This window comes from Callionymus lyra, chromosome 18 (genome assembly GCF_982586985.1).
Source record: "Callionymus lyra chromosome 18, fCalLyr1.hap1.1, whole genome shotgun sequence".
NCBI classification, from domain to species: Eukaryota; Metazoa; Chordata; class Actinopteri; order Syngnathiformes; family Callionymidae; genus Callionymus; species Callionymus lyra.
The window spans coordinates 13,654,164-13,680,950 of NC_141835.1; the positions used below are offsets into that span (position 1 = coordinate 13,654,164).

Below are 26,787 nucleotides of genomic sequence, written 5' to 3' on the forward strand. Positions count from 1 at the left end.
TTGTAATGATGTGTTTTATTTAAGTTTGAGAGAATCGGAATCCTTCTCTCGCGTCTAGAACTGGAGGACGACGCGGATGCTGGAAGACAAGAAGTGGAGAATAAAAGTTGGAAAAAGATTTACCATTAAAGCTTAGAGACATAAATCACAGTTGCTTTACTTGTAGGGGAAAACTGAGGTGTTCCCAGGTCAACCAGGACATGTCTCTACAGCGCCCCCTCTCTATGGGGGCCTCATTCATGTTCAGTTCAAAATAAGAGTACTCGATGTCTATGGCCCCCTGGACCGGCGGAGTTCTCTCCTAGGTGGACTTCTCGCCTTTGCTCGAAGGGAGAGCTCAGACACCATTACAACCAGTGTTGACTGCCTTGGTAAATGTGCCTGTGCCCCAACCTGGATATAGACCTTGGTCTAGGGTTACGAAATTTTGTAAAGAGTTATAGGTCAAGTACAATCCCTTGCTTCTGAGTGGGGTAGGATTGAGGGGCTGTTGGGGTCTTCAGGTCCTTATTTCATTTGTGTTTTGTTGTAAGGCCCATGACTCCACAATGACATCTGGCCACCCAAGTGAAACCCCCTCGGGGGTAAATGTTACCCCCGATGGTCATTTTGTAGCCCAGTTGTGGTCCTTTCTCTGGACCCAGAGCCAGCTTCTTCTTCATTCGGCCACGTCAGACAGGGATTTGACGGCCTGTGAGAAGGCCTTTCCTTGCACTCCCATGTCTTATACAAGCTTGGCTGTTGACGTCGAAACAAATCCTCTCATCCTCAGCCGCTAATCTTTGAAGCTATTCCCTAGTTATTCATTAATTTTCCCAAATGAAACCAAGCCTTTCCAATATCTATTAATCCATCCATTGGTACAGTTAGCAGAAGGACTCCCCGAATTCCTGTCCAAGGTATCCCTGACCAATACACCGCAAAAACAGACTCCTGTTCAACTCTTGCCTTTTTTCTCCAGGAATATGGTTGACATTGAGGTCAACACATGGCTATAGCATGTCTTTCTGTGCCAGAAAATTCAATTTAAAAAGTTGATTTATTGTGAAATGAAAGCCTCCCGCACAGCGCGACATGATTTCCATCGACCAAACAATTCAATGCTTCAGTGCTCCCCATAGGGCAACAGTCTGAAGCCCAGAGGAGAACCATCGTTCTGCATGTATTAACATACTGAAATCACTGCTCACCATTTCCCGGCGTGCATGAGATCAAAACCCTCTGTGATCTTGTGGAAAGGAAGCTTGTGAGTGACAAACTCATCCACCATCAGCTTCTTGTTGAGGTAGTCCTCTACCAGTTTGGGCACACTCTCGACACTCTTGTACCCTGTTGGAAATGAGGTGATGATTTTAATGTGATAGTCTTGGAAATACTTAAATGTAGTGCTCGTACTTTAAAAGCTACAATTGGCTTAGATTTACAGCCATTTTATATTGTCATGACAGAACATTCACCTCCAAAAGCAGTGCCCTTCCAGGTCCTCCCAGTGACCAGCTGAAATGGTCGCGTGGAAATTTCCTGTCCGGCTGCTGCCACACCGATGATGACGCTTGTGCCCCATCCTTTATGACAGGCCTCCAACGCTGCCCTCTGGTACCAAAAGCAGGAACAGAATCAGTACCCTTTAGTACCCACCCCTAAAAACAAACCTTCAAAACAACCCACCATGATGCCAACATTCCCCACGCATTCAAAAGAATAGTCCACACCGCCGTCCGTCATCTCTACTAGAACCTCTTGGATGGGCTTGCTGGAGTCCTTCGGGTTCAACACATCTGTTGCACCGAACTGACGGGCTGTTTCAAACTTTTCCGGGTTAATATCAATTCCAATGATTCTACCGGCACCAGCGACTTTGCAGCCCATAATAGCGGCAAGGCCCAGTGCCCCTAAACCAAAGACGGCGCAGGTGGAACCGGCCTCCACCTGAAAGACATTTTAATTATATTTTATTTTATGTGACGTTTAAAAGGACATGCTTAAGTGTTGTTTACGAATCAAATGAGCATCTCAAGGACAAAGTTGACTCACTTTGGCAGTGTTCAGTGCAGCACCGTACCCGGTTGTGATGCCACAACCCAGCAGGCAGACTTTGTCCAAAGGTGCCTTGTCATTTACTTTGGCCAGGGAGATATCAGCGACGACTGTGTATTCTGTGAAGGTGCTGCATCCCATGAAGTGGAACAGACTCTTGCCCTTGCAGGTGAAGCGGGTCGTACCATCGGGCATCAACCCTTTTCCTTGAGTCAACCTGGAAGTACCAAGCAGTTACAGAAATTCGCTCACATTTGCTGTGATAGGTTGTACTGAGAAGAGGACTTGCCTTATCTTCTGACACAGATTTGTTTTCGGGTTCACGCAGAACTTGCATTCACCACACTGTGGAACATACAGTGGTATGACCGTGTCCCCTAGAATACAGGAATGAAAATGTAACTTTGTGGTGCATCAAAGATCATTCTCTCGTTCATGAAATAAAAACCTGGCTTGAACTTGGTGACTCCTTCTCCGACACTCTCGACCACACCGGCACCTTCATGGCCCAGAATTACAGGGAATACCCCTTCAGGGTCAGAGCCGCTCAGTGTGTAGGAGTCTGTGTGACAAATTCCTGTTGCGTCAATCTAGAGTAGGACACAATTTGTAAGATTTCTTTGTTAGTCATTACATAGTAAGAGGTTCCTACATACAGTATTTCACACTTCAAAGTCTGAATGTCATCTATTACCTTCACACGGACTTCACCCGCTTTAGGGGGCGCCACCTCCACCTCCTCTAAGGTGAGCGGTTTCCCTGCCTCCCATGCTACGGCAGCCTTGCACCGGATTACCTACAACATGAATAAATGTTCTATAAAACCAACAAAAAAAGTCCATCAATCTCTTTAGCAGTTTTTTTTTATCTCTCAGAACTGTCTTTGACCCTTTAACAAGGAAATTATTGCAGGTTAAAGGTTACCGATATTTCTTGACTAATAACTATAATGAACGTTAAATAATCTAATCTTAACAATCTGAAAGGATGATAACATTTATTGTACAAATACGAAGAGTTCCTGAGCAGATTTGTACTGAAGGATTTTAAGTTATTAAACGTAATACATCCTTATACTGGATTTACGACACAAAAAAACGCTTTCTGTCTGGATTGAGTCAGTCTACAGTTTGAGGTAAAGTTCTGTACTGTTGTATGTTAGCATTAAAAATATAACTTACAGTACTAGATTCAGTTTATTTAGAAGGACATGTGCAGTTCAATTAAAAAGATGGCTGCACCAGATTTAGCACAATGCTACTTCCAATCTGTAGTCCTCAACAAAGATGCAGACAGTTTACATAATACATCATATAAAGCAAAAACACGATAATGCATAATATGCACAATAATAATATGCATTCTAGGAAGTAGAGTAGAATTATTGAGTTTGAAAAAGATAATTTGTTAAGCTAAATGAAATATGCAGCCAATAATACTGTACATTTTAGTATAGCAATATGATAGCAGAAGGAATTTTGCTTAGCTGTATATGTACATGTCAAAATGAATAACTGTTAGCATAGCATAACCTTATTTAGCATAGAAAACATCAAGTAAGTAGGCTAGCATTAGCATGAATGGATGATTTAACTTTTAAAAACAGCTTTGGCTTCAAAATAATTTCAAATAAACAAGCCTATTTTACAATAAACAAGTATATTTAAGTTTAGCATAAAACTATTAACTCAAAGTAAACTCATAAGAATAAGAAAACAACATCTTTCCTTCAACTAAAGCATGTGGTACAAGCTACATTTATTGTGCTCTTGTTTTTCTGTTTACTTTGGTCGACGCCCAGATACACTTCACTGACATTTAACTCTAAACGTTTACTTAAACAGAAGATATCAAAGTTCTCACCTTCCCTTTCGTCGCCATTCTGCTTCACCACCAGTGTGGACTCGGGTTGTGCAAGAGACACTTATCGCGTAGAGAATGGAGTTCCTGTTTGTGTGTGTGTGAGTGTGTGGATGTGTGTGTGTGTGCATGCATGCACACGTGTGCTAGACATAATCTGTGTATACATTCATCAAGAAACCCTCCCACTTGTAAGTTTCCATTCTAGCTCTTCCTTTTCTCCGGGAGCGAGTCGAGACCCTCATTGTAAAACTATAATCTTTGACCAATGATTGGACTTCTGATCTGGAGAAAAGCCATGGTTAATAGTTAAAGCAAAAACAAATAGTTTAAGAGGTTTTTCGAATTGATCAGTGTGACTACCAGAGCCACACTGTGACATGTCGTAGCTACAAGGATTTGTAGCTTAAAAGAATACGTTGCAACAAGAGAATATTGTTAACATTCTTTATTGAAGTGATGTGTGAAACTGGCCAAGCTTCATTTGACTTCTTCTTTATTGGAAGTTAAAGACAGTCCGGATGCTGCGTCAAAAGGCATAAATAAATCAGTCAAGAACGTCCGATATATATAACGTTAAACATATGATGAAACGTTCCCAACCATTTCCCTTCTTCCATCAGTTGAAAGGCATCGTTTATGCGTTCCAGCGGCATGTTGTGAGTGATGAACTCATCTAGCTTCATCTTCTTGTCCAGGTATGCCTTCACCATCCCAATCACTCCATCTTTACCCTTGAACCCTGAAATACATTTGTTTACTTGTTTACGAACACATAGATACCCAGAGACCCTATTTTATGTGCACAAAATTCCACAATCTTGATAATATGCAATCTTACAATAACTGACCCGAAGTTAGAGTTGCATTGGGGCATGACTTCTAGGAGCTTCATTCTATTTATTGGTGCTGGGGGCTAATGAAAGGTGGGACTGTAAGGTTCTCATGGTGTTTGGCAACCCATGAGAACCCTCAATTGTAGTGGCTATCATATACTAAGTTACCTCCAAAAAGAGAGCCCTTCCATATTCTTCCGCAAACGATATCAACAGGTCTGGTCGAAAGTTCGTCCCTCTCTGTCCAGCCGAGGATGACGCTGACCCCCCAGGCCGGGGAAGAGGATTCCAAGGCACTCCGCTAGTTAAGGGGGAAAACAGAAATGTGTGCTTCGGAACTTAAAGGTTTTTGTCTATACTCACCATGGCGGCAACACTTCCAACGCATTCCAGAGAGAAGTCAACTCCACCGTTGGTCATCTCACAGATGACTTGGCTGATTGGTTTGTTGTGATCCTTGGGGTTCACAAAGTCGGTGGCTCCAAAGACCTTGGCCTTGTCAAACTTGTTTGAGTTTGTGTCAATAGCGATTATCCTCGAGGCCCCAGCAACCTTGCAGCCCATGACTGCAGCCAAACCAACTGCTCCAAGGCCAAAGACGGCACAGGTAGAGCCTGGCTCGACCTGAAATGGACAATCTTTAGCCACTACTGCGCCAGAGAAACCATATCCACATACCTTTGCAGTATTCACTGCACCACCGAATCCTGTGCCAACCCCACAGCCAATGAGACACACTTTTTCCAAAGGGGCAGTTGGGTCGATCTTAGCCACAGCGATCTGTTGAACGACTGTGTACTCGGAGAACGTGCTCATTCCCAAAAACTGCACCAGCTTCTTTCCCTTACAGCTTAGCTTGGACTTTGGCAGACTTGTTTTAGTGTGAGGAACCACGTCCCTAGAAAGAGGGGGAGTATTAACTCTAAGGTTGTTCTATCTTGAATGGGATGGTTGTCTGACTTACCATGCTTTCTCGCAGTGGTTCGTCTTCGGACTTTTACAGAAGTGACATTGTCTGCACTGGGCCATCACCACAGGGATCACTTTGTCTCCTATAATACCCCCAAGGAAATTATATCATTATCATATCATAATATTCGGACAAATCACAGCAGTGTGGGTGTGGTTGGGGTAAATGATGTCACATACTAATGAGTACAATAGAGTAAATAAGTAAGTAAGTTATTAATATTTATAGAGCGCTTTTCCAGACCAGGGTCACAAAGCACTTAAACAATCAAAGTAATACTCGATAAAATATATACTTAAAAGATCAAGATAACACTGAAAACAACACAGGAGTTCCAGGAAATCAAGTAAAAGCCTGCACAAATAAAAATGTCTTAAGATGTTTCTTGAAGGAGTCAGTAGATCTATCAAGTGCAAAGAGAGAGGAAGATCGTTCCAAAGCTTAGGAGCAACAGCCTGGAAGGATTTCTCTCCAATGGTCCTTAACCATGTGCAAGGAACCATCATTAGATTCTGATCCATAGATCAGATCACTGATGGAAGGAAGAGTCTGACCATAATTAGCTCTGAAAGTAAGAACCAGAATTTTAAAGTTGATCCTGAAAGAAACTAGTAGCCAGTGAACAGTTTTAAGGATCGGAGAAATGTGAGTTCTTCTACTTGAGCAGGTCAGAATTCTTGCTAGAGGTCCAAGATCACTTAAATCAACATATATACGTTTGCCCTTATAGGTTCTAAGCCTGCATTTCTCGAACCTAAGACATCAAAGGATGCTTTCAACAATTAAACAACTTGGAACGAACCTCGCTGGAATTCTTTTACACCTGGACCAACGCTCTCCACAATGCCAGCCGCCTCATGGCCAAGAACCAATGGGAAGATTTCTGGCCACTTGTCCTCGGCCAGGTAGTACAGATCAGTGTGGCACAACGCTGCAGCAACGATCTGTAATGAAGACGTTCACATCTCCTGATTAAGAATGGGACGGGTTGATTTGGCTTGCTTATAACTAGTAGATTATCTGGTTTTTGCTTTACCTTGATGCGGACCTCTCCATCCTCAGGGGGCTCTACCTCAATCTCTTCAATCACTAAGGGTTTGTTAGGAGCCCACGCAACGGCTGCTTTGCACTTGATGACCTGAAAGACAAGTCAAACAGGGCTACAAGTTGGACCTGACACGCAACGCGTTTAGTTTTGCTAAACGTGCAAGAACATCGGTTGCACAACCTAAATGTCAACTTTACACCTCAGTATAAACATCAAGCTCAACCCAAAATAACTCTAACTATATTTAAATAACCATTTTAGGGAGTTTTACTTATTTTTTCCTCCATATTATACCATATTTAACTGAATCAAAAATATAGTTTAATATGTCATGGTCTGCTCTTTTATCTCCGTCATGGCATTTTAGTAGCCCCTGCTGGCCGAAAGGAACGAACATAACAAGTAGGTCCAGACAGAGAATTGACAAAACAGATTTACAAGAATAAACTTTCAGGCAAGTTTTAAATACAATCGCGGAAGTTACATTTGAATGAAAGCAGAGGCCAGAACAATATCTGTAATAAAGACACACTAGCTACTTTATAAAAAAAAACATGACTAACTCCCACCACCTGAAGACACCTACCTTCCCCTCCGTTTCCATCTTGACGCCAAATGATGAAGGACAGTAGGCAGCTTTTTGGGGAGTTTCCTGAAAGTCCAATATTTTAAATGGTCCGGGAAGGGCAGGTAAAAAGCAGACGGCAAGAATTTAAGACACAATATCGCCACCCTCTGGTTCAAAGTGTCTCTGCTGTAGGCAATAGAAAACGCCTTTTACAACTGTACATGAGGTTGTGCTAAAAATAGATGTTAAATCTCCACTAAAACTTCCTTTGACTCAAACATAAAGGTTACATTTAGCCAGAATAATATGTATATGGTTGGTTATGAATGAACACGGTTAACCCGTAAAATTGTAGTTCAAATGGGCGTTCTTAGTGGTGAGGACTTTGAGACCAACACGGATATAAGCAGTTAACTAGTGATGCAACAAATTAACCTGTAGCATTTAATCCAAAGTTTAGTTTAGAAAATAAAAAGCATGGGCTCAAATGTAACATTATCATTTTCAAGCGATTCCTGTGCAAGCAATATTAGCATCTGGCTAGGGATTTTTTTCGTGGTTTTCATATATAAAAAAAACACCATAGCTAAATGTAGAGTAGTCACGAAGACATTTGAATGTTTTTTTATTCATTCATATGAAACACCTTAAAATGTTGGCATATTAGCATAAAGTCTTTTGACACATGCTGTAGAGTCGGGGCCGATGTCCAGCTGATAGTGCCATGTGTTTCCTACTTAGCTGGTGCAAAGTTCATGACACTCCGGATGCTGTTAAAACAAGACAAAAAAAACATTTCAGTCTACAATGTTTTTGATTGCTGCTATAAAGAAAGTGTACCAACCATTTTCCTGCCTTCAACAGTTCAATCGCCTCATTTATTTTTTCAAGCGGCATGTTGTGAGTTATGAACTCATCCAGCTTAATCTTCTTGTCGAGGTACGACTTCACCAGCCAGGTCACACCGTCTTTACCCTTAAAGCCTGAGAAATATTTATGGAAAATTCAATTGACAGACCTTTTTTGATGTTCAAAAATATAATGCCGATCTAAAATGGCCTGATGTAATCGATTATCTCTGATGTCTGTCTTTGGTAACCTCTCCCAAAAAGGTCCAGTCAGGGACCAGTATGTATCTTACTCATACTATTTGATACAACAAGTTATAACAAATAGTTTTAGTAGTAGATTTAATAGTGATAGATTAAGTTACTACACCTCCGTACGCAGAGCCCTTCCATGTTCGGCCACAGATCAGATCACCAGGTAGAGCCGAAAATTCATCTCTCTCCGTCCAGCCGACGATCACGCTGACCCCCCAGGCTTGTAAACAGGATTCCAAGGCACTGCGCTAGATCAACGGGAAGCAAGACGTTATGCCGAGGAACTTAAAAAGTAAGTCTCAAGGCTTTGCGATCTCACCATGACTGCAACATTTCCCACACATTCCAGGGAGTAGTCAACTCCACCATTGGTCATCTCACAGATCACTTGGCTGACTGGTTTGTCGTGATCCTTCGGGTTGACAAAGTCGGTGGCTCCAAACACCTTGGCTTTGTCAAACTTGTCAGAGTTTGTGTCGACAGCAATTATCTTGGTGGCCCCGGCAGTTTCGCAGCCCATGACTGCAGCCAAACCGACCGCTCCAAGTCCGAAGACCGCGCAGCTGGAGCCTGGTTCGACCTGAAGTGGAAGATCTTTTGGTATCTTCGGCAAACAATATCACACATGGCATGCAAACCTTGGCAGTGTTCACTGCCGCTCCAAATCCTGTGCCAATCCCACAGCCAAGGATACACACTTTTTCCAAGGGAGCGGCAGGGTCGATCTTAGCAACTGCGATCTGTTGAACGACTGTGTACTCGGAGAAGGTGCTGGTTCCCATAAACTGCATCAGTCTCTTCCCCCTGCAGCTAAGCTTGGATAGTGGAGCTTTCGCCAAATTGTGAGGAACAACTTCCCTAATCCATGAAAAAGAATACTTCACAAACTCCAGGATGTGTCCATCTTGCAAGGGTTGCGTTAAACTCACCATGCTCTCTCACACTGGTTGGTCCTCGGACTTTTACAGAAGCGACACTCTTTGCACTGGGCGATGAACATGGGTATGACTTTGTCTCCTGCGATAGTAAGTGTATTTGCCTCAAGAAAAAATAAGCGTTCAAGCTTACAAATACTGCTGAAGGACAGTTGACCTTCTTACACGTTCAGTTTCTGCTGGATCAATGCAACACCTGACTTATGGGAGCCAATTCTAAATATACCTTGCTGAACCTCGGTGACACCTGGGCCGACGCTTTCCACGATTCCAGCCGCCTCATGGCCAAGAACTATCGGGAAGATGTCTGGCCTCCGATCCTCAGCTAGATAGTACAGATCGGTGTGACACAATGCCGCCGCAATAATCTGTAATAAAGAACCCCATAATGAGGACGTCTGTAAGGAGTTTGCGCTGACCAGGTTAGTAATGTTTAAGTTTGATTAAATCTACCGCTTCCTTACCTTGATGCGGACCTCTCCTTCTTCGGGGGGCTCTACCTCAATGTCTTCAATCACCAAGGGTTTGTGGGGCTCCCACGCAACGGCTGCTTTACACTTGATGACCTACAAGAAAACAGTGAAGAAAATAAGACCATTTCTTAGGGCTTTTGTGTAATGTAGACAGGATAATGTAGTGACTCTTGAACCCAGAGACTTACCTACCTGATTAAAAAAAATGTTATTTCATCGAGTAACTGTCTGAGGTTGCGGTCAACCAGTGTCACTATATGAAGCTACTCATTTTGTATTCTCTAAGCTGCAGTCATTGCAGAGACTTGATTAATGTGCCATCAGTTTTGCAAAGGTGGGGTCCATCTGAAATTGCAGGAACCTAAAAGCAAATCTCTTTCTTTCTTGTCGACAAGGATTTAAAACCGTGTGGCTATCAGTTGACCATTTTCAGACCATTTACATCCCTAACTCTTGTGCTCTGGGTCGAGGTGACCCGGTGGCCGAAAACAATTAGGGTTTCAGGAATCTCTTGGGTCGCCTCTATATCAAGGCCCAGACACAACACAAGGGATACCTCAAAGATATTTGGACACCCGGGTCACCTTGACCTAGAGGCCGCACACAGGTTAATAAACTTAAGACTCTACCGAAAGCTGTTGAATCAAAGGACATGGAGGGTTAAGCCTTTTTTTTGCAGGTGAATTTCATTTGCTTCGTGTATGATATGCAAAGACCATCGCATTGCCCGGAACGTCCCACGAGTGCTGCACCAGTGAAGGGGGTTAAAGTTCAGATTCAGATGGCTTTTATTGCTGTGTTATCTCGATACCACCTTGTCTGTTGTGACTGTTTAACTATTGTATAAGCTTGAACTCATTGAAATCATTTGATGCTTGATTGATCCGTTGTCACAAACATGTTTGACCAAATACTTTTTTCTAGCATATAACACATTTTATATTAAACTTGTTTTCTTGGGGTTTTTTTCTATTTTGTTGTATCCGGCAGCACCAACGGTTTGACAAAGACATTGCAACATCTGTGCGGTGAAGGAAAGACACCAGCTCACAAATCACTCGCCATCTAGAAGGAGCCACCTACCTTCCCCGCCGTGTCCATCTTGACGTGAAAAATGGTGTCTGGAGTTTGTTTCGACGGTCGACGATCTGAGATCTGAGCAGATAACTTTGGGGAGGAGATAAGATGAGGAACATGGATAGTGCTATTCTGCCATCGATTGGTACTTCATGGTACTACAGAAAACGTTTCTTCAGTTTTGATTAAATATTGATTGAAACAATGTTATGAAGTATTAGAATAAAAACGAATATGTGTGATGTAAAAGGGAAAAGACGTGAAAATATATAGTTAATTTAACAGATTTTTTTTAATGTAAATTATCAATTGGAGGGTCATAAATCTACTTGAAAATTCACTGAAAAACCACGACAGAAAGAACCATTTTCCACCTGCAGGTAATTCTTGGAATCCCAGTATTTTTGCAGTTCCTGTCAGAATGAAAATGTACATTTAATTTAATTAATATAAAAAAATTAATAATAAAGAGTAAAATGACATTCTAGCTTTGAGCGGCGTAGTACACCTTAGATCACTATTGGAAATCAAATTCCCTCCCAGGGCCACATTATATACAGTACAGTGACTGTCGTGAGGGAGTAAAAAATCCGAAATATTTGGAAAGAAATAGATACATTTACTAAAACAATAAATAAAACCAAGCTTCATATACTAAAAATATTATTTTATCTATATATCTTTTTAAACCCTGATATAACACTTTTCCCCCAATAATTATTTAATATGTAGGACACAAATACTAACTGAAGTAGAGGACAAAGTTCCTTAAGCAAAAACCCTATAATAATATTTCGAGCTAAACTCGTAATGAATAATAAACAAAAAATAAACCAAATGAAAATTCATTTCTGCATGATCACCTATTAAGGGCCTCATACATTGTTTCAGAGGGCAGCATGAGGCCCCCAGGCTGCACTTTTCCCAGGATCTGCCTTAGATATCTTATGGTGAATCTACATTCAACAAAAGTCAAGACACGTCATTTTATTTATTTTATCTAAGTTATGGACATGTTTATGACATTGTAATCTCCCCGTTTGTGTTTGTTTATGACTTCAAAGGAAAGGATGGTGTAACCCAGATGGTTGACGTTTGCATGGACCATAAAATTAATCAGTTTATAACTCACAATATGTTCCCGTAGGAGGCTGGTCTGGCTACTGAACTGTGGACGGAAGGAAAAAAGGTGAAGAAGAAACATCAAACTCCATACACATGTGGGTCAAGTTGAATATGCGAGAGTATCTTAGAGTCAGTTCACCATCATCTGCATCTTAACATTCGCTAACATCACACAACTCAATAGATCTGTTCGACTGTTTACTACACTGTCGTTGTTTAATGACTCAGTAGGAGCGAGTACGTACTTTTGTCACGAGTGAGCAGCTGATTTTATCAGACAAGCCACATGTACAGTATCTGTCATTTGGTCTATTTATATTTTTTTCCAGATTGAGTTCTTTTTCTTTTTAAATAAACAACAACTTGTTTGAAGTATTTGCGTTTTAAATAAAGTAAATGTAAGTTTATTTGAATAGAATTAGTCAAAATATTGATAATAGTTTATTTTCACAATTATATAAGCAGCAATAAAAATAAGCAATTCAAATGGGGGGAAAGCAAACGCTTAATTACTCTTAATTATAGAGAATTGTTAGTTCATTATTTTCTCTTTTTTTCCAGGATTTCTAAATTTGTTTGGGTTGAGTTTGGTTTGGTTTGATTTGTTTTAGAAAATTCTAAATTTGTGTCAGAGTTTGTAAATTTGTGTTTAGGAATATTTTAATTTGCTTTAAAGTTTGTCAAATTTGTTTATTTATAGAGATGGTGAATTATTGAAACAAATTGAACATTCGTTAAATTCGTTTCGGAAAATTGAATTTTTCTTCAGATATAAATTCCTTTAAGGACATTGTAAATCTGCTTAAGGGTTCGTACATTTGCTTCAGAAAATTCTAAACGAAACAAAACGCCCCAAAAAAACTCCCTGGTCCGGTTTTTGATAAGGAGGAATAAAACGTGCTATATAAATACAAATGATGATATTATTATTATTGATTTGTGAAGTATTAGTAATAACAGTATTCAATCCTCGGGCTAGTATCTGAATGTTCTGTTCTATGTTAGTCTTTGTATCCTTTGTCTTTGTTATTTTTCTTTGATCTATGTTCTTTATCTTTAGACTTAGATTGTATCATCTTGTTCTTTCTCTTTATTTCTCTTTGTTCTTATTTAATTTTGATTTATTTTTTATGAAAATTGCTGTATTTTCTGTGGCTATTGGAAAAAAACAAATTTCCCGAACAATAAAGTTTTACCTTACCTAACCTTACCTTATTCGAAGCGGAAGTCCCGCCCCCCACACACAGAACCAAATCACCACGTGATCATCGCGCCATCCGCCCCTCCCTCACTCATGTTGCACAATAAGCCCCGCCCACCCCGCTCTCTTGTCCCCGCCCCTCCTGTGGCGGACGAGCACCGGAGGCGTCGATTCGTGTTCCGGGGGCGGCGGGCGGATGCAGAAACCAGTTCGCTAACCGAGCGAGGACCCAGCCATGACGGAGAGCTCCAGCGCCAAGCCCGCCGCCGACGAGGAAGTGCGCCGGCGGGCGAGAGTCAAGCCGGCGACGACGACCAGCAACGGCTCGCTGCCGAGCCACCATCGCTGCCATGATGCCGCTCACGACCGCAGGCAGGAAAAGAAGGTGAGGCTCCGGCGGAGGAGGCTGGAGACATCCCCGGGAGTTTTTGGAACTTGCTCCGGCGAAACTTTCATCACAAAAAACCGTCGCCGTTTTTATCCTCCTTCGCTAGTGTCGACACTTGTTTGTTTTTTAAAGTGTCATCAAACCGACATTTTGTTTTCACTCCTAGAAACATGTCCGGCTCTTTTTTTTTTTTTATTGACTTGTCGAGAAGTGATGCTTCTTCGGCTCTTCATGTCCATGTGTCATCGCTTCATGGAGTCTTCTTAAAGGCGCAGCCGGACATGTTTTATTTAAAACTCTGAAATAGAAGTTTATTTAAAAAATGATGTAACGAAGGTTATAAAACAAACTATTTTAATCATGGCGCAGACAGTTACTAGAGAGTCCTGTTGCAGTTCCTGGTTCCTCCCTCGGACCAAAACATGCGCGTCGAGTGTCAAGAGTCGGTGCTTGAAGATGCGTATTTGCTTTTTCCACTCGATCCGTTTAAGTTATACACACACACCTGCAGACACACAACTCTTCATCTACATCTCCTGAACAGGTTTTATTTTTTTTATAGTGTTAACTGAAGCTGTGGTCACGGGGGCAGCAGCTGGAGCAAAGACACCCAAGCTTTTATCTCCTGAGAAACTTAATAGAGGGGGAAAAAAAGAAGGTATTTCCAGGGTAAAAGATGGACATAGACTTTACAGCATGTCTTAGTATGTGTCGAACCTAGCTCGGGCGTCCAGAAGAGTTTTAAATGTCCGTCTGTTATACCTCTATGTGTCTGATACTGACGTCGCAAAGTTTTGTGCTATTAACTAGGAGTGTCGATACTTTTATAGTTCCGTTTCCATTTAAACACCTCCTAATCCTACAATGGCAAAGCCCTTCTAGTCGTTATCAGACCAACTTCAAATGTGTACTAAATCACGAAATCCAATAAATAAATAGATTTTTATTAAAAATACCATTACACCTTGTAAGCCATATTTATTCATTCTGGTGATACTTATGGAACACATTTTATGTTGTACACGGTGCTCGAAAATACCTGTAAGAGGTTGGTAAACTAGGAAGCCGTATCACAAGTCACTGTTTATTACTCCCCGAGTAACCTTATTATTACTCTGTGAGACTCTGTAGTTTTACTCTGCAAGACACATAATATTACTTTACAAAACTCTTTAGTATTGCTCTGCGAGAACCCATATTATTGTTCTGCGAGACCCTATATTATTGCTCTGCGAGACCCCATGTTATTGTTCTGCGAGACCCCATGTTATTACTTCGTGAGACTCCATAGTATTACTCTGCGAGACCCCATATAGTTACTCTGCTAGACCTCATATCATTACTCTACGCAACCCTGTATTATTACTCTGCGAGACTGCATAGTATTACTCCACGAGATTTAATAGTATTACTTCGGGAGACTCTACAATATTACTTCGGGAGACTCTACTGTATTACTTTGGGAGAATCTACAGTATTACTTTCTACGCGAGACCCTGTAGTATTACTCCGCGAGACCCCGTAGTATAACTCTGTGTGACTCCAAATTTGCAATACTACATTGATTTTGTAATACATGAACATCTTAAACTTTTTGTATCTTCTTTACAATTCCTTATAAAAGCTCGAGAAACATCGCTGTCAATAAAGTTCCAATAAAGTCTTGAAACTTTATTGACGACACAGTATCCCGTCTCACGTCAAATTTACCAAAACACACACACAAACACCTCATTGGTCAACAGGAGCTCCCTCAACATTTATTGATTCTTTTTATAAATGGTTATGTTTTTTTTATACTTATAACTGGATTCACATGTGGACGTTGACATCTTGAGTAGAATCAGAACCGAGCCAAGACCAGAACACTTAAAAACAATGTGAATCTCAAGTGATTTCACATGTTTTCGTGAGAACATTTGTGGTCTAATACCCAGAATTATGTCTATTTTCGAGCTAACTCCATTTTAATCTTATCCAGTTTACCATCTTCAAATGTGAAAAGTGGATTAGAAGTGAATACACTTGTTGACCACCTCATGACACTTGCCAATGATTGGTGAACTTGATGACGGCTCACTGTCAATCATCTCCTCCCTGACTAGCCTCATGACGGCTAGTTGTTTATTATCCAGTCATTTTTTTTAAATTTTATTCCGAAGCATAAAGTCTTGATGCGTAGCAAGGGAAAGGCGACCATTGTTGGCTCACGTACCTTTTAGAGAATGAGTGACTCTGGTTACTCAGTGTCGGGGGCTGTAGTTCACGGAGGTATTTGAGAGGAAAGCATGACCGGTCACATGTTGTGCTTAATGGCTGTGAGCGCTGAAGGTCTGGTGATGGAACTGGAATTCTTTCTGTCACGCTCGTGAGGATTCCAGCTTCGTTGATTTGATTATGGAATCGGTCTTGAGCGAGATGTCTGGTGGCGAGGTGGTCGACATGTTTGTTTGGGGTTTATATAGAGTCGACGCAAGCTCTTATTATTATTATTATTATTATTATTATTATTATTACAAACAAGCTGCTGCTCTTGTTTGGCATCTCTAGGTCAGCATTGGTCAGTACCTGTCAAATAAGCTAAAGTGGACGAGTCTGAACTGAGCTAGCAAGAGAACACCAGTGATGCCATTGAAGAAGGCACAAACTAAATGCCAAGTTTTCATCATTAGTACTGGCGTCCATGTTGGTTTTCATCCGGGCTATCCAGCTTAAAGCCCGTTGGCCATATCTGGCCCTCGGACCCGCCCCATTTACCCATAGATAATGAATATTGAAATCAAAAGACAACACAAAGTTTTAAGACTCTAATGACCCCGACGACTCAAAATAATTTATGTACGATAGTTAAAAGATACAATAAGTTAAATGTTTTTCTCATAGACGAATGCTGTTTTACTTATAAAGGGTTCAAAAGGCGTCTAAATATAGAGAAAAGCAGATATATACCATGCTGGCTTTGTAGTTTAGCAGCATTTTGGCATATCTTTTTTTTTTAAACCGTGTGTACCAAATGAAATCAGTTCGGGTGCAGTAAGTAAAACCGGAATTAGTACTTAAGGTCTATAGTAGGCACTGAAGATTTTTGAGATAATTAATCGATTTTAATTGGCCTTATATTCTAAAAGTAACAGTAAATGAAGTCATGTGATAATAATGTAGCACCTATTTGAAGCTACTTTTGTCTAATAACTACTAGAAGGGCTTTGCTGTAATGGGATTACGAAATGAAAATCTGGCCCTTATGACATTTTTATTTGAATACCACTGATTTACATCGACCATGCTGACAAGCCTATTGTTTTCTTGCAAGTGTTTTGAGTACGACACACCCAATCGCAGTGACACGAGAAGCTCGCAATGAACATCATAATGACATTATAATTACAAGTTCAGTTGTAAAACCAGAATGTTCAGGTGTCATTTTTCCCATTATTGCGGTAGTTTTTCTTTCAAAATGGTAGCTGGGACAGAAAAGCTAAGAAATAAAGACCTTTCTTTCCCTATTATGGGAATACCACGATGTACCCCACAGTCCAACATGAAGGATCCTTCCTTTGAAACTGTTATGTTGGTCTTTTTCTAGATGGCGCTGTTACGCCAGGATTAGCAACAATAGCGCTAAGCATTAAAAGTAAACAGACTTGCGACCCCTGTCGTTCTAGGCGCAAGCTAACGGCCTGTACAAGCAACCCTTCCTGGAGTCCTTCGAGGAGACGCCCATGGTGATTGCCGTGCTCACCTACATGAGCTACGTGGTACTCACCTTCTTCGGCTACTTCCGGGACTTCCTGCGGCGCTGGAACATCGAGAAGTGCTGCATTGCCACGGAGCGCGAGGAACAACGGGTGAGGAACATGTGAACACGGTGGACATGGGGGGTAACCACGTCGAAAATGAATTGCGTGCGGGATTTGTAAAGGTCGTGATACTCGATTTACTTATGTGACACCAGAACCGCACCATTGTGTCTATGACAAGTGGGTCGGGTGTCAAGTGACCGGTCTTGCGTCATCGCCACGGCCTCGTAATCGCGGCTCTTTCCCGGACTTCTGAAGACAAAACAACAGATATGAGAAGGAGGATTCTTACATTGTTTTAAAGTCCACGTTATCTCTCGTGAAACACAAATGGAGGAAGTCGAGGAGTTTTTAAATCTCCAGCGTTGTGTAACGCTTTCAATGTCGGAGCCAAGAGGGAGAAGGTATCGGCCCAGGATTTGTCGTTGCGTAACATTTGATAGGCTCATTCTTTTTTCAATTTTTTATTCCTTTTTCATGAGAGCGAAGATAAATGTGGAGTCACTTCCTTTCTTGTGTGTCCTCCGTCTCACGATGTTCTCCAAACCCCTCGCGTCCAGGACTTTGTGCCACTCTACCAGGACTTTGAGGACTTTTACACGCGGAACGTCTACATGCGAATCCGGGACAACTGGAACCGACCCGTGTGCAGCACGCCCACCGCCAAGATGGAGCTGGCCGAGCGCGTCTCCCACGACTACAACTGGACGTTCGAGTAAGTGCAGTAACGTGTTTGTGTTTATGCTCAAAAGAGTCAATATTCTTACATATTGAAATTATATAGTAAATCAATACTGTTACTAGTTAGCAGAATTATAGTACATTTAGTTATAGTAAATGTATATCTGTTTGAAAAATGTCTTGAATAAATAAATGATACAATAGAAGTACAACTATTGTATAATACAATTAAATAATTTTGGTTGTTTAAAAAAAGTTAAATAATTTGTTGCAAAGGGGAAAAAAATAACTTGAATTAGAATACACTTATTATTATTATTAATAACATGCAGTTGAAATACTTTTTAATCTATAAAATATATTCATAATTAGTTTAATTGATAGTTAAATATAATTTAATATTCATGATACATTTGTGACAATAAACACAAATTTTAAAAGTCAACTAGTGAACATGTTAAATCAATAAATTAAATGGAAGAAGTAAATAAAATTATTAATGGGTAATATTTAATAATGGAGCACCACCATTAAGAATAACAAACCCATTCATGGTTAATATAATTCTAAAATACTGTAGGCAAGTATAATTTAGTTTTTACGTTTACTTTAATTAAGATGAAGAATAAGACACTTATTTAATTTAAATTGTTTCAATTTAGCATTTTTCTATGTTCATTTAATAATTGTTATAATTCACAACCAAAGTCTGCTGCAAATTCAGTTTTAGACATGTTCAATCAAATCCTTAAATATTTTTTCATACATTATATCTTGGCCATTGTCACAAAATAAATGAACATAGTGTAATGTATTATTTTGACATTTTATGACAGAAAAATATTTCTTTTAACCTCGTCGTATCAGGAATAAATGAGCTGATATGTTTTTACTATTATTTACACATAATTGTTCTGTTGTTTGCCGTGGCTGTGAGGTTTCCTTCAGCTACGTGAGCTTAAAAAAAATTCTTATCTTTGTGCGTGATCGTCTTGTGTAAATGTCAATGCGACATGGAATGACTGGGAAAAAATCCAGATAACGGAGCGGAACCCTTTAAATGGTCTCTTCTTGCTGCAGGATTGCTGCAGTTTGTGTTTCTGTCAGGGGAAGACAAACGGTGGAAATAGTCAAAGTGAGCACAGTTGTCGACTTGAAACAAGCAAAAACACGCTCGGTTCCCAAGCTGCCTGCCACATACCTGTCAATCAAACACACACACACACACACACACACACACACCTCAGCACACAGCCGAGCGACGTCTGTTAGGAGGCGGATGATTACAAAAGGTAGACGAGCATTCCTGAGGAAACGCTTCCCGTGAGAGATTCTTGCAAGATATTATCTTCATTGTTGGATATATTGAGGATGTCCTAGTTTTAATAGGTATATTTAAGCACTTTCACTCGCAAACACAGGCGCCCAAACCTCTTGTGACCTCTTGTAACCACTATAATATACAACTAACCAGCCGAGGGATTGTTAAAATACATGGTCGATGGACTTTAAGACAAAACTCTTTGTCGCCACTTAAGGAAAACGAGTGAATGTAAGTAAGTAAGTAATTTGTATTTATATAGCACTTTTCTAGACCAGGTAACAAAGTGCTTAAACAATCAAAAAAATACAAAAAAAATTGAATATCCAACTCGTACCTCAGTACTGGTACGATCAGGCCTGAAATTAAGATGGATACCGAACATGTCCACTAAGGAGAAACGATTATTTTCAGTTTTAAACTTTATTTCAGTCTCACTGACTTAAAAGTAGGGGTCTAGAAATGAACTGGCGCGTGGGCCATCAGGAGTACATTCTTGTTAAGCTAAGCATATTCATATTATCAATTTAATTCCTTTACCATCCGACATTGCTTGGCCTGTACTTATCGTTAAGATTCAGGGGCTGCAGAATATCCTTTCACAGGCCACAAGTGGCCCCTGGGCTGCAGGTTTATACCTATGCACCGAAGTTTAGAGAAAGTAAGCTGTGTTTTTTGGTGTTTTTATGTGATATTTGTGCTACAAAAACTGTGAGTCGCAACAAAATGATGTATTTGGTTCAAAATCACTCTGACACAAACACCTGCGTTGGTTATTCCATCGATTCATCTGATTAAATAAAACGATTATTAAAAAACAGAAATGAAAAGTGAAATCAACTTGTTTCTCCTGGAACATCCAATCAGTTGAGGGTTTCTGTTCCTGTTTTTTTTTTAGTTGAGTTGAGTGTGCACTTTGGCTGTTCTCAGCCCTTCATCCTTTTACGAGTTAATGGCTACATTTTACAAAAGATTTCCGGTGTGGAAACACTTAACAGCTCCTTGTGTGCAATAATAGATAACTTTTCTATTTAATTATCAACCTTCCCAAACGTCTACTCGACCTTTTAATTTCATGCCTGCTGAATAAAAAGCTTTAATGTGCGTTCGTCTCGCAGGTCCACGGGTCGAGTCCTGCACGACGTGATCAACCTGGGCTCCTACAATTACCTCGGCTTCGCCGAGAACGTGGGCCCGTGCGTGGCCTCTGCAGCCGAGATCACCAGGAAGTACGGCGCCGGTGTCTCCAGCACGCGGCAGGAGATGGGTAACGACAAAAATAATAATAAAAAAAAAATCACCTTTTTTGAATTTAGTAAATAATTTTTCTCCTCCTTTCAAGGGAATCTGGACCTTCACGAGAAGATGGAGGAGATGGTGGCGGAATTTCTCGGCGTGGAGTCGGCGATGACTTTCGGAATGGGATTTGCTACAAACTCCATGAACATACCAGCACTTGTCGGAAAAGTAAGACCGTTGTTTATTCACGTTTCTGTTTGTTAAATCAAGCAATAGCACCCCCTGTGGCTAGAGGAAGTATTGATACTAGCAGAAGTGATATCGTTGTCACAGGTTCATGTGATATTTCAATAAGTGTTTGTCTTCAGGGCTGTTTGATCCTCAGTGACGAGCTCAACCACGCCTCCCTGGTGCTCGGGGCACGACTCTCGGCTTCCACCATCAGAGTCTTCAAACACAACAGTGAGCTCAATGCGTAACTCAATATGTACATGTTTGTCAATATTCTCTTTTTAACTCCCTCTAAGTAAACGCATCCATGCAGCAGATTTTAAAGTTGGTTTCCACTTTATACGATGTTTTACTTTATCTGTTTTTTCCCCTGTGTTTTGTGTTGCGATCTATCTTTTTGATTTTTAATTTGATAGCTTCATTATAAAATACTCCTTCTCTGTAGACCAGGCCTGCGTATTATGATTAATATAGATTAGAATAAAATATATTCATTTAACTTTTTAACTGTCAAAATAAAAACACTAAAAAAGCACTGAACAAGACGCCTCCGATGGACAATAATAGTCATTATAGATATCACACAACGTTCAGTTCATACATCTTTAAAAAGCTTGATGTTTTTTTGCACTTTTTAATACAAGCAAAGGAAGAAAGAAAACAATAAAAAGACACCTGATCACTGTACGCTATTGTTTTAAGGTCCACAAATTTGTATTATCATGAAACTTGCGGTACGTTCCGCGTCATGATTCAGGGTCAACGATACAATAAATTATGATATTGTAGGATATATTTGTAGTGTTTTCCGAGTACTTGACTCTGGTGTTGCAAGTATTACAAGCTGCTTGACTCTTGACAAAGTAGTAACTGCTTTCATTCGCTTTAAAACCAAAATATCTCTAAACATCAGCTTTAAAGGCTGCTGGAGTCGATTGTATCCTCTCGTCCTCAGTCATCGCTGGGATATTGGTTTCATTGTTCCTTTAGCTCAGGAGAAAGTAATGACTGCTGCCACCTTGTGGCCGGAAGTTTAATTGCAACACAAATATGAACAAACTCCTTTAATATTTTCATGTCAAAAAATAGAATTGTTCATTTAAAAAAAACTTTATTGAAATATAATTAGAATAAATATGATTTGAAGCCAAATATGCATAACATTGCTGTTGGTTATCGATACAGCAAAAATATTGCTATATATATATACAACCAGAATTAGTTTAAAAATGTCATTTTATTAAATCGGAGAAAAGTCAGACAGTAAAGACTCTTGAATCTTGAATGTTTTTAATCGTACTGATCCTTCGAAGTTATTGTAGCAAGTGTCATTTGTGCAGGTGAATCTAGTCTATGCTTCTCTTATACAATACATTCATGCAAGAGAAAGCCTGGATTATCAGCTTTCCGTTGGTGTTTGTGGATCGAGGATTTGCGGTTCAAAGCAAGTGTGTTTAAAGACGTCTCTTCCTCTCAGATATGCAAAGTCTGGAGAAGCTGCTGAAGGAATCCATCGTCCAAGGTCAGCCCAGGACCCACCGGCCCTGGAAGAAGATCCTCATCCTGGTGGAGGGAATCTACAGGTAGGTCTTTCGGCCGTCGTGGGATCCTCCTCACGCTCACCCCTGCCCTTCTCCTGCAGCATGGAGGGCAGCATCGTACGTCTGCCGGAGATCGTAGCCCTGAAAAAGCGCTACCGGGCCTACCTGTACCTGGACGAGGCCCACAGCATCGGGGCTCTGGGACCCCGCGGCAGAGGCGTGGTGGACTACTTCGGCCTGGACCCCGCCGACGTGGACGTCATGATGGGGACTTTCACCAAGAGCTTCGGCGCGGCAGGAGGATACATCGCAGGGAAGAAGGTAGAGAGGGTTGTTTTTAGGACGCGCTTCTAAAAATAGTTGTAGAAAGACTTTTTTTATATTTTCACATCCTGACACAGACTTTGAGCTCAATAAATTCTTTCATCTCAAGCTATGATCATCTTAAATGATTGTCTCATGTTCTCAGGAGCTGGTCAACTACCTGCGCTCCAGATCCCACAGTGCAGCGTACGCCACCTCCATGTCGCCCCCAGTGGCCGAGCAAATCATCACAGCCATGAGGTGCATCACCGGGGAAGACGGAACAACGATAGGTGAGCGACAAATGGAACTTATTTTTTATTATTAAAAGAATGAAGTAGAAAACCATTACTTGTGCCGATAAAAGTAGAATAAAGTTTCTTTTTTGGGGGCATTTATTTTGGAAAGAATACACCGAAAACCCCTGATAAGAGTTAAGAAAGTAAGAAGTAAAATCCTTTTTAACCAAAGAATATATTAAGATAATGATTATAAAAAAAGAGGAAAGTAAAATTGTCATCAACAATAACAATTTCTAATTAACTAAATATAATAATGTCGAACAATATTTTCGTTGGCAGCAGCTGCGCCTCTCACGTTTGGCCAGCAGGTGTCAGTGCTTCCCTCCTTTAGGTTCTCGCCTGTGTTTTGAATACGTGTCATCAAAACTATAACGGAATAAGTTACATTAAAAGTCAGTATTGATTCAACGATATACTTCTGTACCTATAATGATTGAGTACTGACCACTGCGGACCATAAGCAATGTATAGAGATTAAGTTCCTGCTTAATCCCATGAACTTTTAATAGTTTATAATGTTGTGGTTCAGCTGGATCTACTATCAGGTTCATTTAAGTGGATAAGTCTGCAGACAAAATGGCCGCAAAGAGTCTATTTATCTTGTATTTAAAACCTCAATTCTCACGATGCTTGCGCTCAATTAAATCTATCGACGACGTTTTAGATTCTCAGCGTGAAGTGGGATCCGTCTGTTTTGACACGTACGTAGAATATTAATCCAGGGAGACTTTGTGAAGCAGAACGATCCCCAAAAGTTTCGACTTCTCCGAGAACCCGAGGAGGAAATCACAAGGGAAAAACTGAAATGACACACAAGGCTCCGTCTCCCTCGGGTGTCCCCGGAGTTTCTTCCCTTTGCCTTCGTTTCATTCATCAAACAACCTGAGCCCAACCAGCTGTCGTCGTTCAAGCGTTCCCCCTTTTCAATTTGTGTCGGCTTATCAAGCCACTATACGTCACGCAGGCGACATATGGAGACGAAGTCGTGAAGAATGCTTACGGATTCTTGTCTTTTTCAGGCCGAGACCGTTTGCGGAGACTCGCGGAGAACGCCACCTACTTCCGCAGGAGACTTCGGGAAAAGGGTTTCGTCATCTACGGCAACGACGACTCACCCGTCGTACCCATGATGATCTACATGCCGGCCAAGCTCGCGTGAGACACTTTTTCAATACCTATGACCAGACACGTTACATATCAAAAAGGTTAGAGGTTTGAACGACTGTTCGACCCTTTCATCGTTTCTTCTTTCCACCTGATGCATCTGTGATGATCTGGAGAGTAGCCGTGTGTATTAGCAAGAATCTGGAGATCACAATACAGCAGCAACGATATGATATATTGTGATACTAACTATTATATTTGTAGTATTGTCGACTTGACTCTAGTGTTGCAGAATTTTACTGCTTTCATTTGAAACCAAAAAATGTCCAAACATCAGCTTTAAAAACTGCTGGAGTCGACTGTATCCTCTCGTTCCCAGTCAGGATCTTGCAAGGGGGTTTATTGTTCCTTTAGCTTCCTTTGAGGATGTAACAACTGCTGCCATCTAGTGGACTAAAGTCTAATTACAACACATAAAATATGCATGTAATTTGTAAATTTAAATGTTTAATTAATTTTTATTTTAATTGCTATTGAAATATTAAAAAGCTGTGATAAAAATAATATTTGATTTGAAAGACGATAGTAAATTGATACAGTATTGTCAAAATAAATCCCAATATAATAATGTATCGATATTTTCTGAATGTGATAAACCTTAAATTATCTAATGACTAAAGTTTTTTTTTTATTAAATGGGTATTTTCTTTGTGTTGTCCATCTTTATTTGATGTTTCAACTCATTGTTGTATTTAAAAAAAAAAATTGAACACTGCCGTCGAATACAGATACAGTATTGGTGAGATAAAACGGGATATTTACTTTAAGTGTATCAATATTTTTTCGTGGTAAATGGCTTTGATTAATCACGATTTTTCGTAAATTTTGAATAATGTGATTAACTTGAAATTATTTAATGTCAATAAGTGCACTTTTCTCGTTGGATTTCTTCTCTTAACTTTTAAGAAGTGCTCGAGCGAATGATCGTATTTTCTCGCGGTACGACCCAGACCCGAGTCGCTCACACGTCTGACCACGTTTAACGACCGCAGCTGACTCTTAGTCTGTCCTCCTCCAGAGCGTTCGCCCGAGAGATGCTGAAGAGAAACATCGGGGTGGTGGTGGTGGGCTTCCCGGCGACCCCCATCATCGAGGCCCGCGCACGCTTCTGCTTATCGGCGGCTCACACGCAGGAGATGCTGGATCAGGCGAGTCACGGTTCTCACCCAAGCTTCTCACAATCAATCACAAAAATTTAACCAAAACAAATCCCCAACAGGCGATCAGTGCCATCGACGAGATGGGAGACCTGCTCCACCTCAAGTACTCCAGACGCAGGATACAGAAGTCGCCGACGCCGTCGTGCGACGCCGACGCGTACCAGGAGACGGGCGACGTGCCGAGATGACTTTGGTTAAAAAAATCGGACAAACACGGACGAGTCCGGCACTGGAAGCAGCAGATCTATTTGACTCACTTTAAATCATCCCAAATTGACCAAAAAGTTTAATCTCTGCTTTCTCGCACACGTAACCACCGACCGCCAGCGAAGTCCTAATCATTTCAGCTCTAAGCCGATCCACGCGTGTGTTTTAAAAAAAAAAAAAAAAAAAAATGGTTTCGATTAAAAACCAAAACGTCTGTTTACCTGCTACAGGTGTCTGTCGCCGCCTCTCGTGCCTTCAATGCAGAACTTCCCTTGTTACAGTGTTTTTTTTTTTGTTCCCTGTTTACTAATTGCCAGGCATTCGTTTACAGAATGCTCGTCAATATAATTTGCTAATAAAGTTTTGTTATTGTGTTCTAATTTTTTTTCTTCTGTAGTTTATTAAAATAATGGTTTAAAAACTTCCGTCGCCTCGACTCGTTTGATGGAGACGCAGAAGAGCCGAAGTGTTACTCTTGAGAGAGGAAATCTGGGTCGTCTTTGTTTTCAATATCGTACAAACGTCGGCGACGTTCGTCCGGTCGTATTTCACGCGCCAAAAAAAAAGAATCAGAAGAAGTCGACGACGGGGACGCGGGAGTCCATTACCGCCACTTTCGGGAATTTCGAAAAACAGCGGTCGCCGTTGTCGCGGCGTGCAATTTCCTCAAAGCATTAGCACCCTAATCTGGTTACCAGCCTCCCAGTTATGCATTTAAACGAGATGATTTATCGCCGAGCGGCTTTAAAACAATCTCCAGGAAAACATTTTTTTTTTTTTCATCTTTTTTCAATTTACAGACGCTTATAGAAGCAGCGCTCGTCTGGAGAGGAGACGCCGCGAGAGAAGTTAGAAAACCATCTTTTTTTCTTGGTCTGAAAAACAAGATTTATGAGCCAACTTCGCACCTGTTTTTTTTTTTACTTGGGACGCGTTTCTCAAGTTTGTGGTCGGTTTAAAAGATGCTATGCTAATGCTTGCAAAAAAAAGCCACATTTCAAGACACTTTTTTTTTCTTTTTCCCCCCAGACAGCGAGAATTCAAATGTCAGAGACAGACGTCGGCGAGTTGATTAAAATTCAAGCGGCGCCGCCTTTTTATCTGATCGCTAATCAAACATGTCCGTGTCGGATCTGAGGGGGACGGTGGGTAGCGTGACACATGCGCGAGCACATGCGGTCGGATGAGCGGCTGAAACACAAGATAAAGACGGATTA

General features: G+C 40.8%; 4 protein-coding genes across 4 annotated transcripts; 1 reads left to right on the forward strand and 3 right to left on the reverse strand.

The window, feature by feature from the left end:
- Positions 1-4,041, reverse strand: LOC148060570 (alcohol dehydrogenase class-3 chain L). Its single transcript, XM_087780001.1, has 9 exons — positions 3,901-4,041; positions 2,732-2,833; positions 2,486-2,627; positions 2,327-2,414; positions 2,035-2,254; positions 1,669-1,929; positions 1,458-1,593; positions 1,191-1,329; positions 1-79 (listed from the first exon to the last, which is right to left on the reverse strand). Exons 1-9 carry the CDS (start codon positions 3,916-3,918, stop codon positions 55-57), a joined length of 1,131 nt encoding a protein of 376 aa, XP_087636127.1. The 5' UTR covers positions 3,919-4,041; the 3' UTR covers positions 1-54.
- Positions 4,042-4,334: 293 nt separating this feature from the next.
- LOC148060571 (alcohol dehydrogenase 1-like) lies at positions 4,335-7,462 on the reverse strand. The gene is made up of 9 exons (XM_087779334.1): positions 7,338-7,462; positions 6,740-6,841; positions 6,506-6,647; positions 5,698-5,785; positions 5,412-5,631; positions 5,097-5,357; positions 4,902-5,034; positions 4,501-4,639; positions 4,335-4,421 (listed from the first exon to the last, which is right to left on the reverse strand). Exons 1-9 carry the CDS (start codon positions 7,353-7,355, stop codon positions 4,394-4,396), a joined length of 1,131 nt encoding a protein of 376 aa, XP_087635460.1. The 5' UTR covers positions 7,356-7,462; the 3' UTR covers positions 4,335-4,393.
- Positions 7,463-7,939: 477 nt separating this feature from the next.
- On the reverse strand, positions 7,940-12,230 carry LOC148060572 (alcohol dehydrogenase 1-like). The gene is made up of 10 exons (XM_087779333.1): positions 12,040-12,230; positions 10,914-10,997; positions 9,822-9,923; positions 9,584-9,725; positions 9,352-9,439; positions 9,061-9,280; positions 8,742-9,002; positions 8,538-8,670; positions 8,164-8,302; positions 7,940-8,089 (listed from the first exon to the last, which is right to left on the reverse strand). The coding sequence occupies exons 1-10, from the start codon at positions 12,109-12,111 to the stop codon at positions 8,053-8,055; spliced, it is 1,278 nt and encodes a 425-aa protein (XP_087635459.1). The 5' UTR covers positions 12,112-12,230; the 3' UTR covers positions 7,940-8,052.
- Positions 12,231-13,374: 1,144 nt separating this feature from the next.
- On the forward strand, positions 13,375-25,950 carry LOC148060573 (serine palmitoyltransferase 2-like). Its single transcript, XM_087779853.1, has 12 exons — positions 13,375-13,618; positions 17,287-17,469; positions 17,982-18,136; positions 20,542-20,690; positions 20,766-20,890; positions 21,031-21,124; positions 22,371-22,476; positions 22,536-22,755; positions 22,904-23,030; positions 24,059-24,194; positions 25,222-25,351; positions 25,423-25,950. The coding sequence occupies exons 1-12, from the start codon at positions 13,469-13,471 to the stop codon at positions 25,549-25,551; spliced, it is 1,704 nt and encodes a 567-aa protein (XP_087635979.1). The 5' UTR covers positions 13,375-13,468; the 3' UTR covers positions 25,552-25,950.
- Positions 25,951-26,787: the final 837 nt, after the last annotated feature.

Bases quoted from the DNA above. Each gene is read 5' to 3' on its own strand.
- LOC148060570 (XM_087780001.1), bottom strand. The intron at 2,415-2,485 runs GTTTTTATTTCA...CCTGTATTCTAG, and splicing joins AGTCACCAAGTTCAAGCCAG to GGGACACGGTCATACCACTG. The intron at 1,594-1,668 runs GTGGGTTGTTTT...TTTTGGTACCAG, and splicing joins TGGGGAATGTTGGCATCATG to AGGGCAGCGTTGGAGGCCTG.
- LOC148060573 (XM_087779853.1), top strand. From the start codon at position 13,469: ATGACGGAGAGCTCCAGCGCCAAGCCCGCCGCCGACGAGGAAGTGCGC. The intron at 18,137-20,541 runs GTAAGTGCAGTA...TTCGTCTCGCAG, and splicing joins GACTACAACTGGACGTTCGA to GTCCACGGGTCGAGTCCTGC. The intron at 24,195-25,221 runs GTGAGACACTTT...GTCCTCCTCCAG, and splicing joins TACATGCCGGCCAAGCTCGC to AGCGTTCGCCCGAGAGATGC.
- LOC148060572 (XM_087779333.1), bottom strand. From the start codon at position 12,111: ATGTTTCTTCTTCACCTTTTTTCCTTCCGTCCACAGTTCAGTAGCCAG. The intron at 8,671-8,741 runs GTGAGATCGCAA...CCGTTGATCTAG, and splicing joins TGGGAAATGTTGCAGTCATG to CGCAGTGCCTTGGAATCCTG. The intron at 8,303-8,537 runs GTGTAGTAACTT...AATATTTCTCAG, and splicing joins GAAGGGCTCTGCGTACGGAG to GCTTTAAGGGTAAAGACGGT.
- LOC148060571 (XM_087779334.1), bottom strand. The intron at 5,632-5,697 runs GTAAGTCAGACA...CCCTCTTTCTAG, and splicing joins AACCACTGCGAGAAAGCATG to GGACGTGGTTCCTCACACTA. The intron at 4,422-4,500 runs GTTGGGAACGTT...CTTTTGACGCAG, and splicing joins CTGATGGAAGAAGGGAAATG to CATCCGGACTGTCTTTAACT.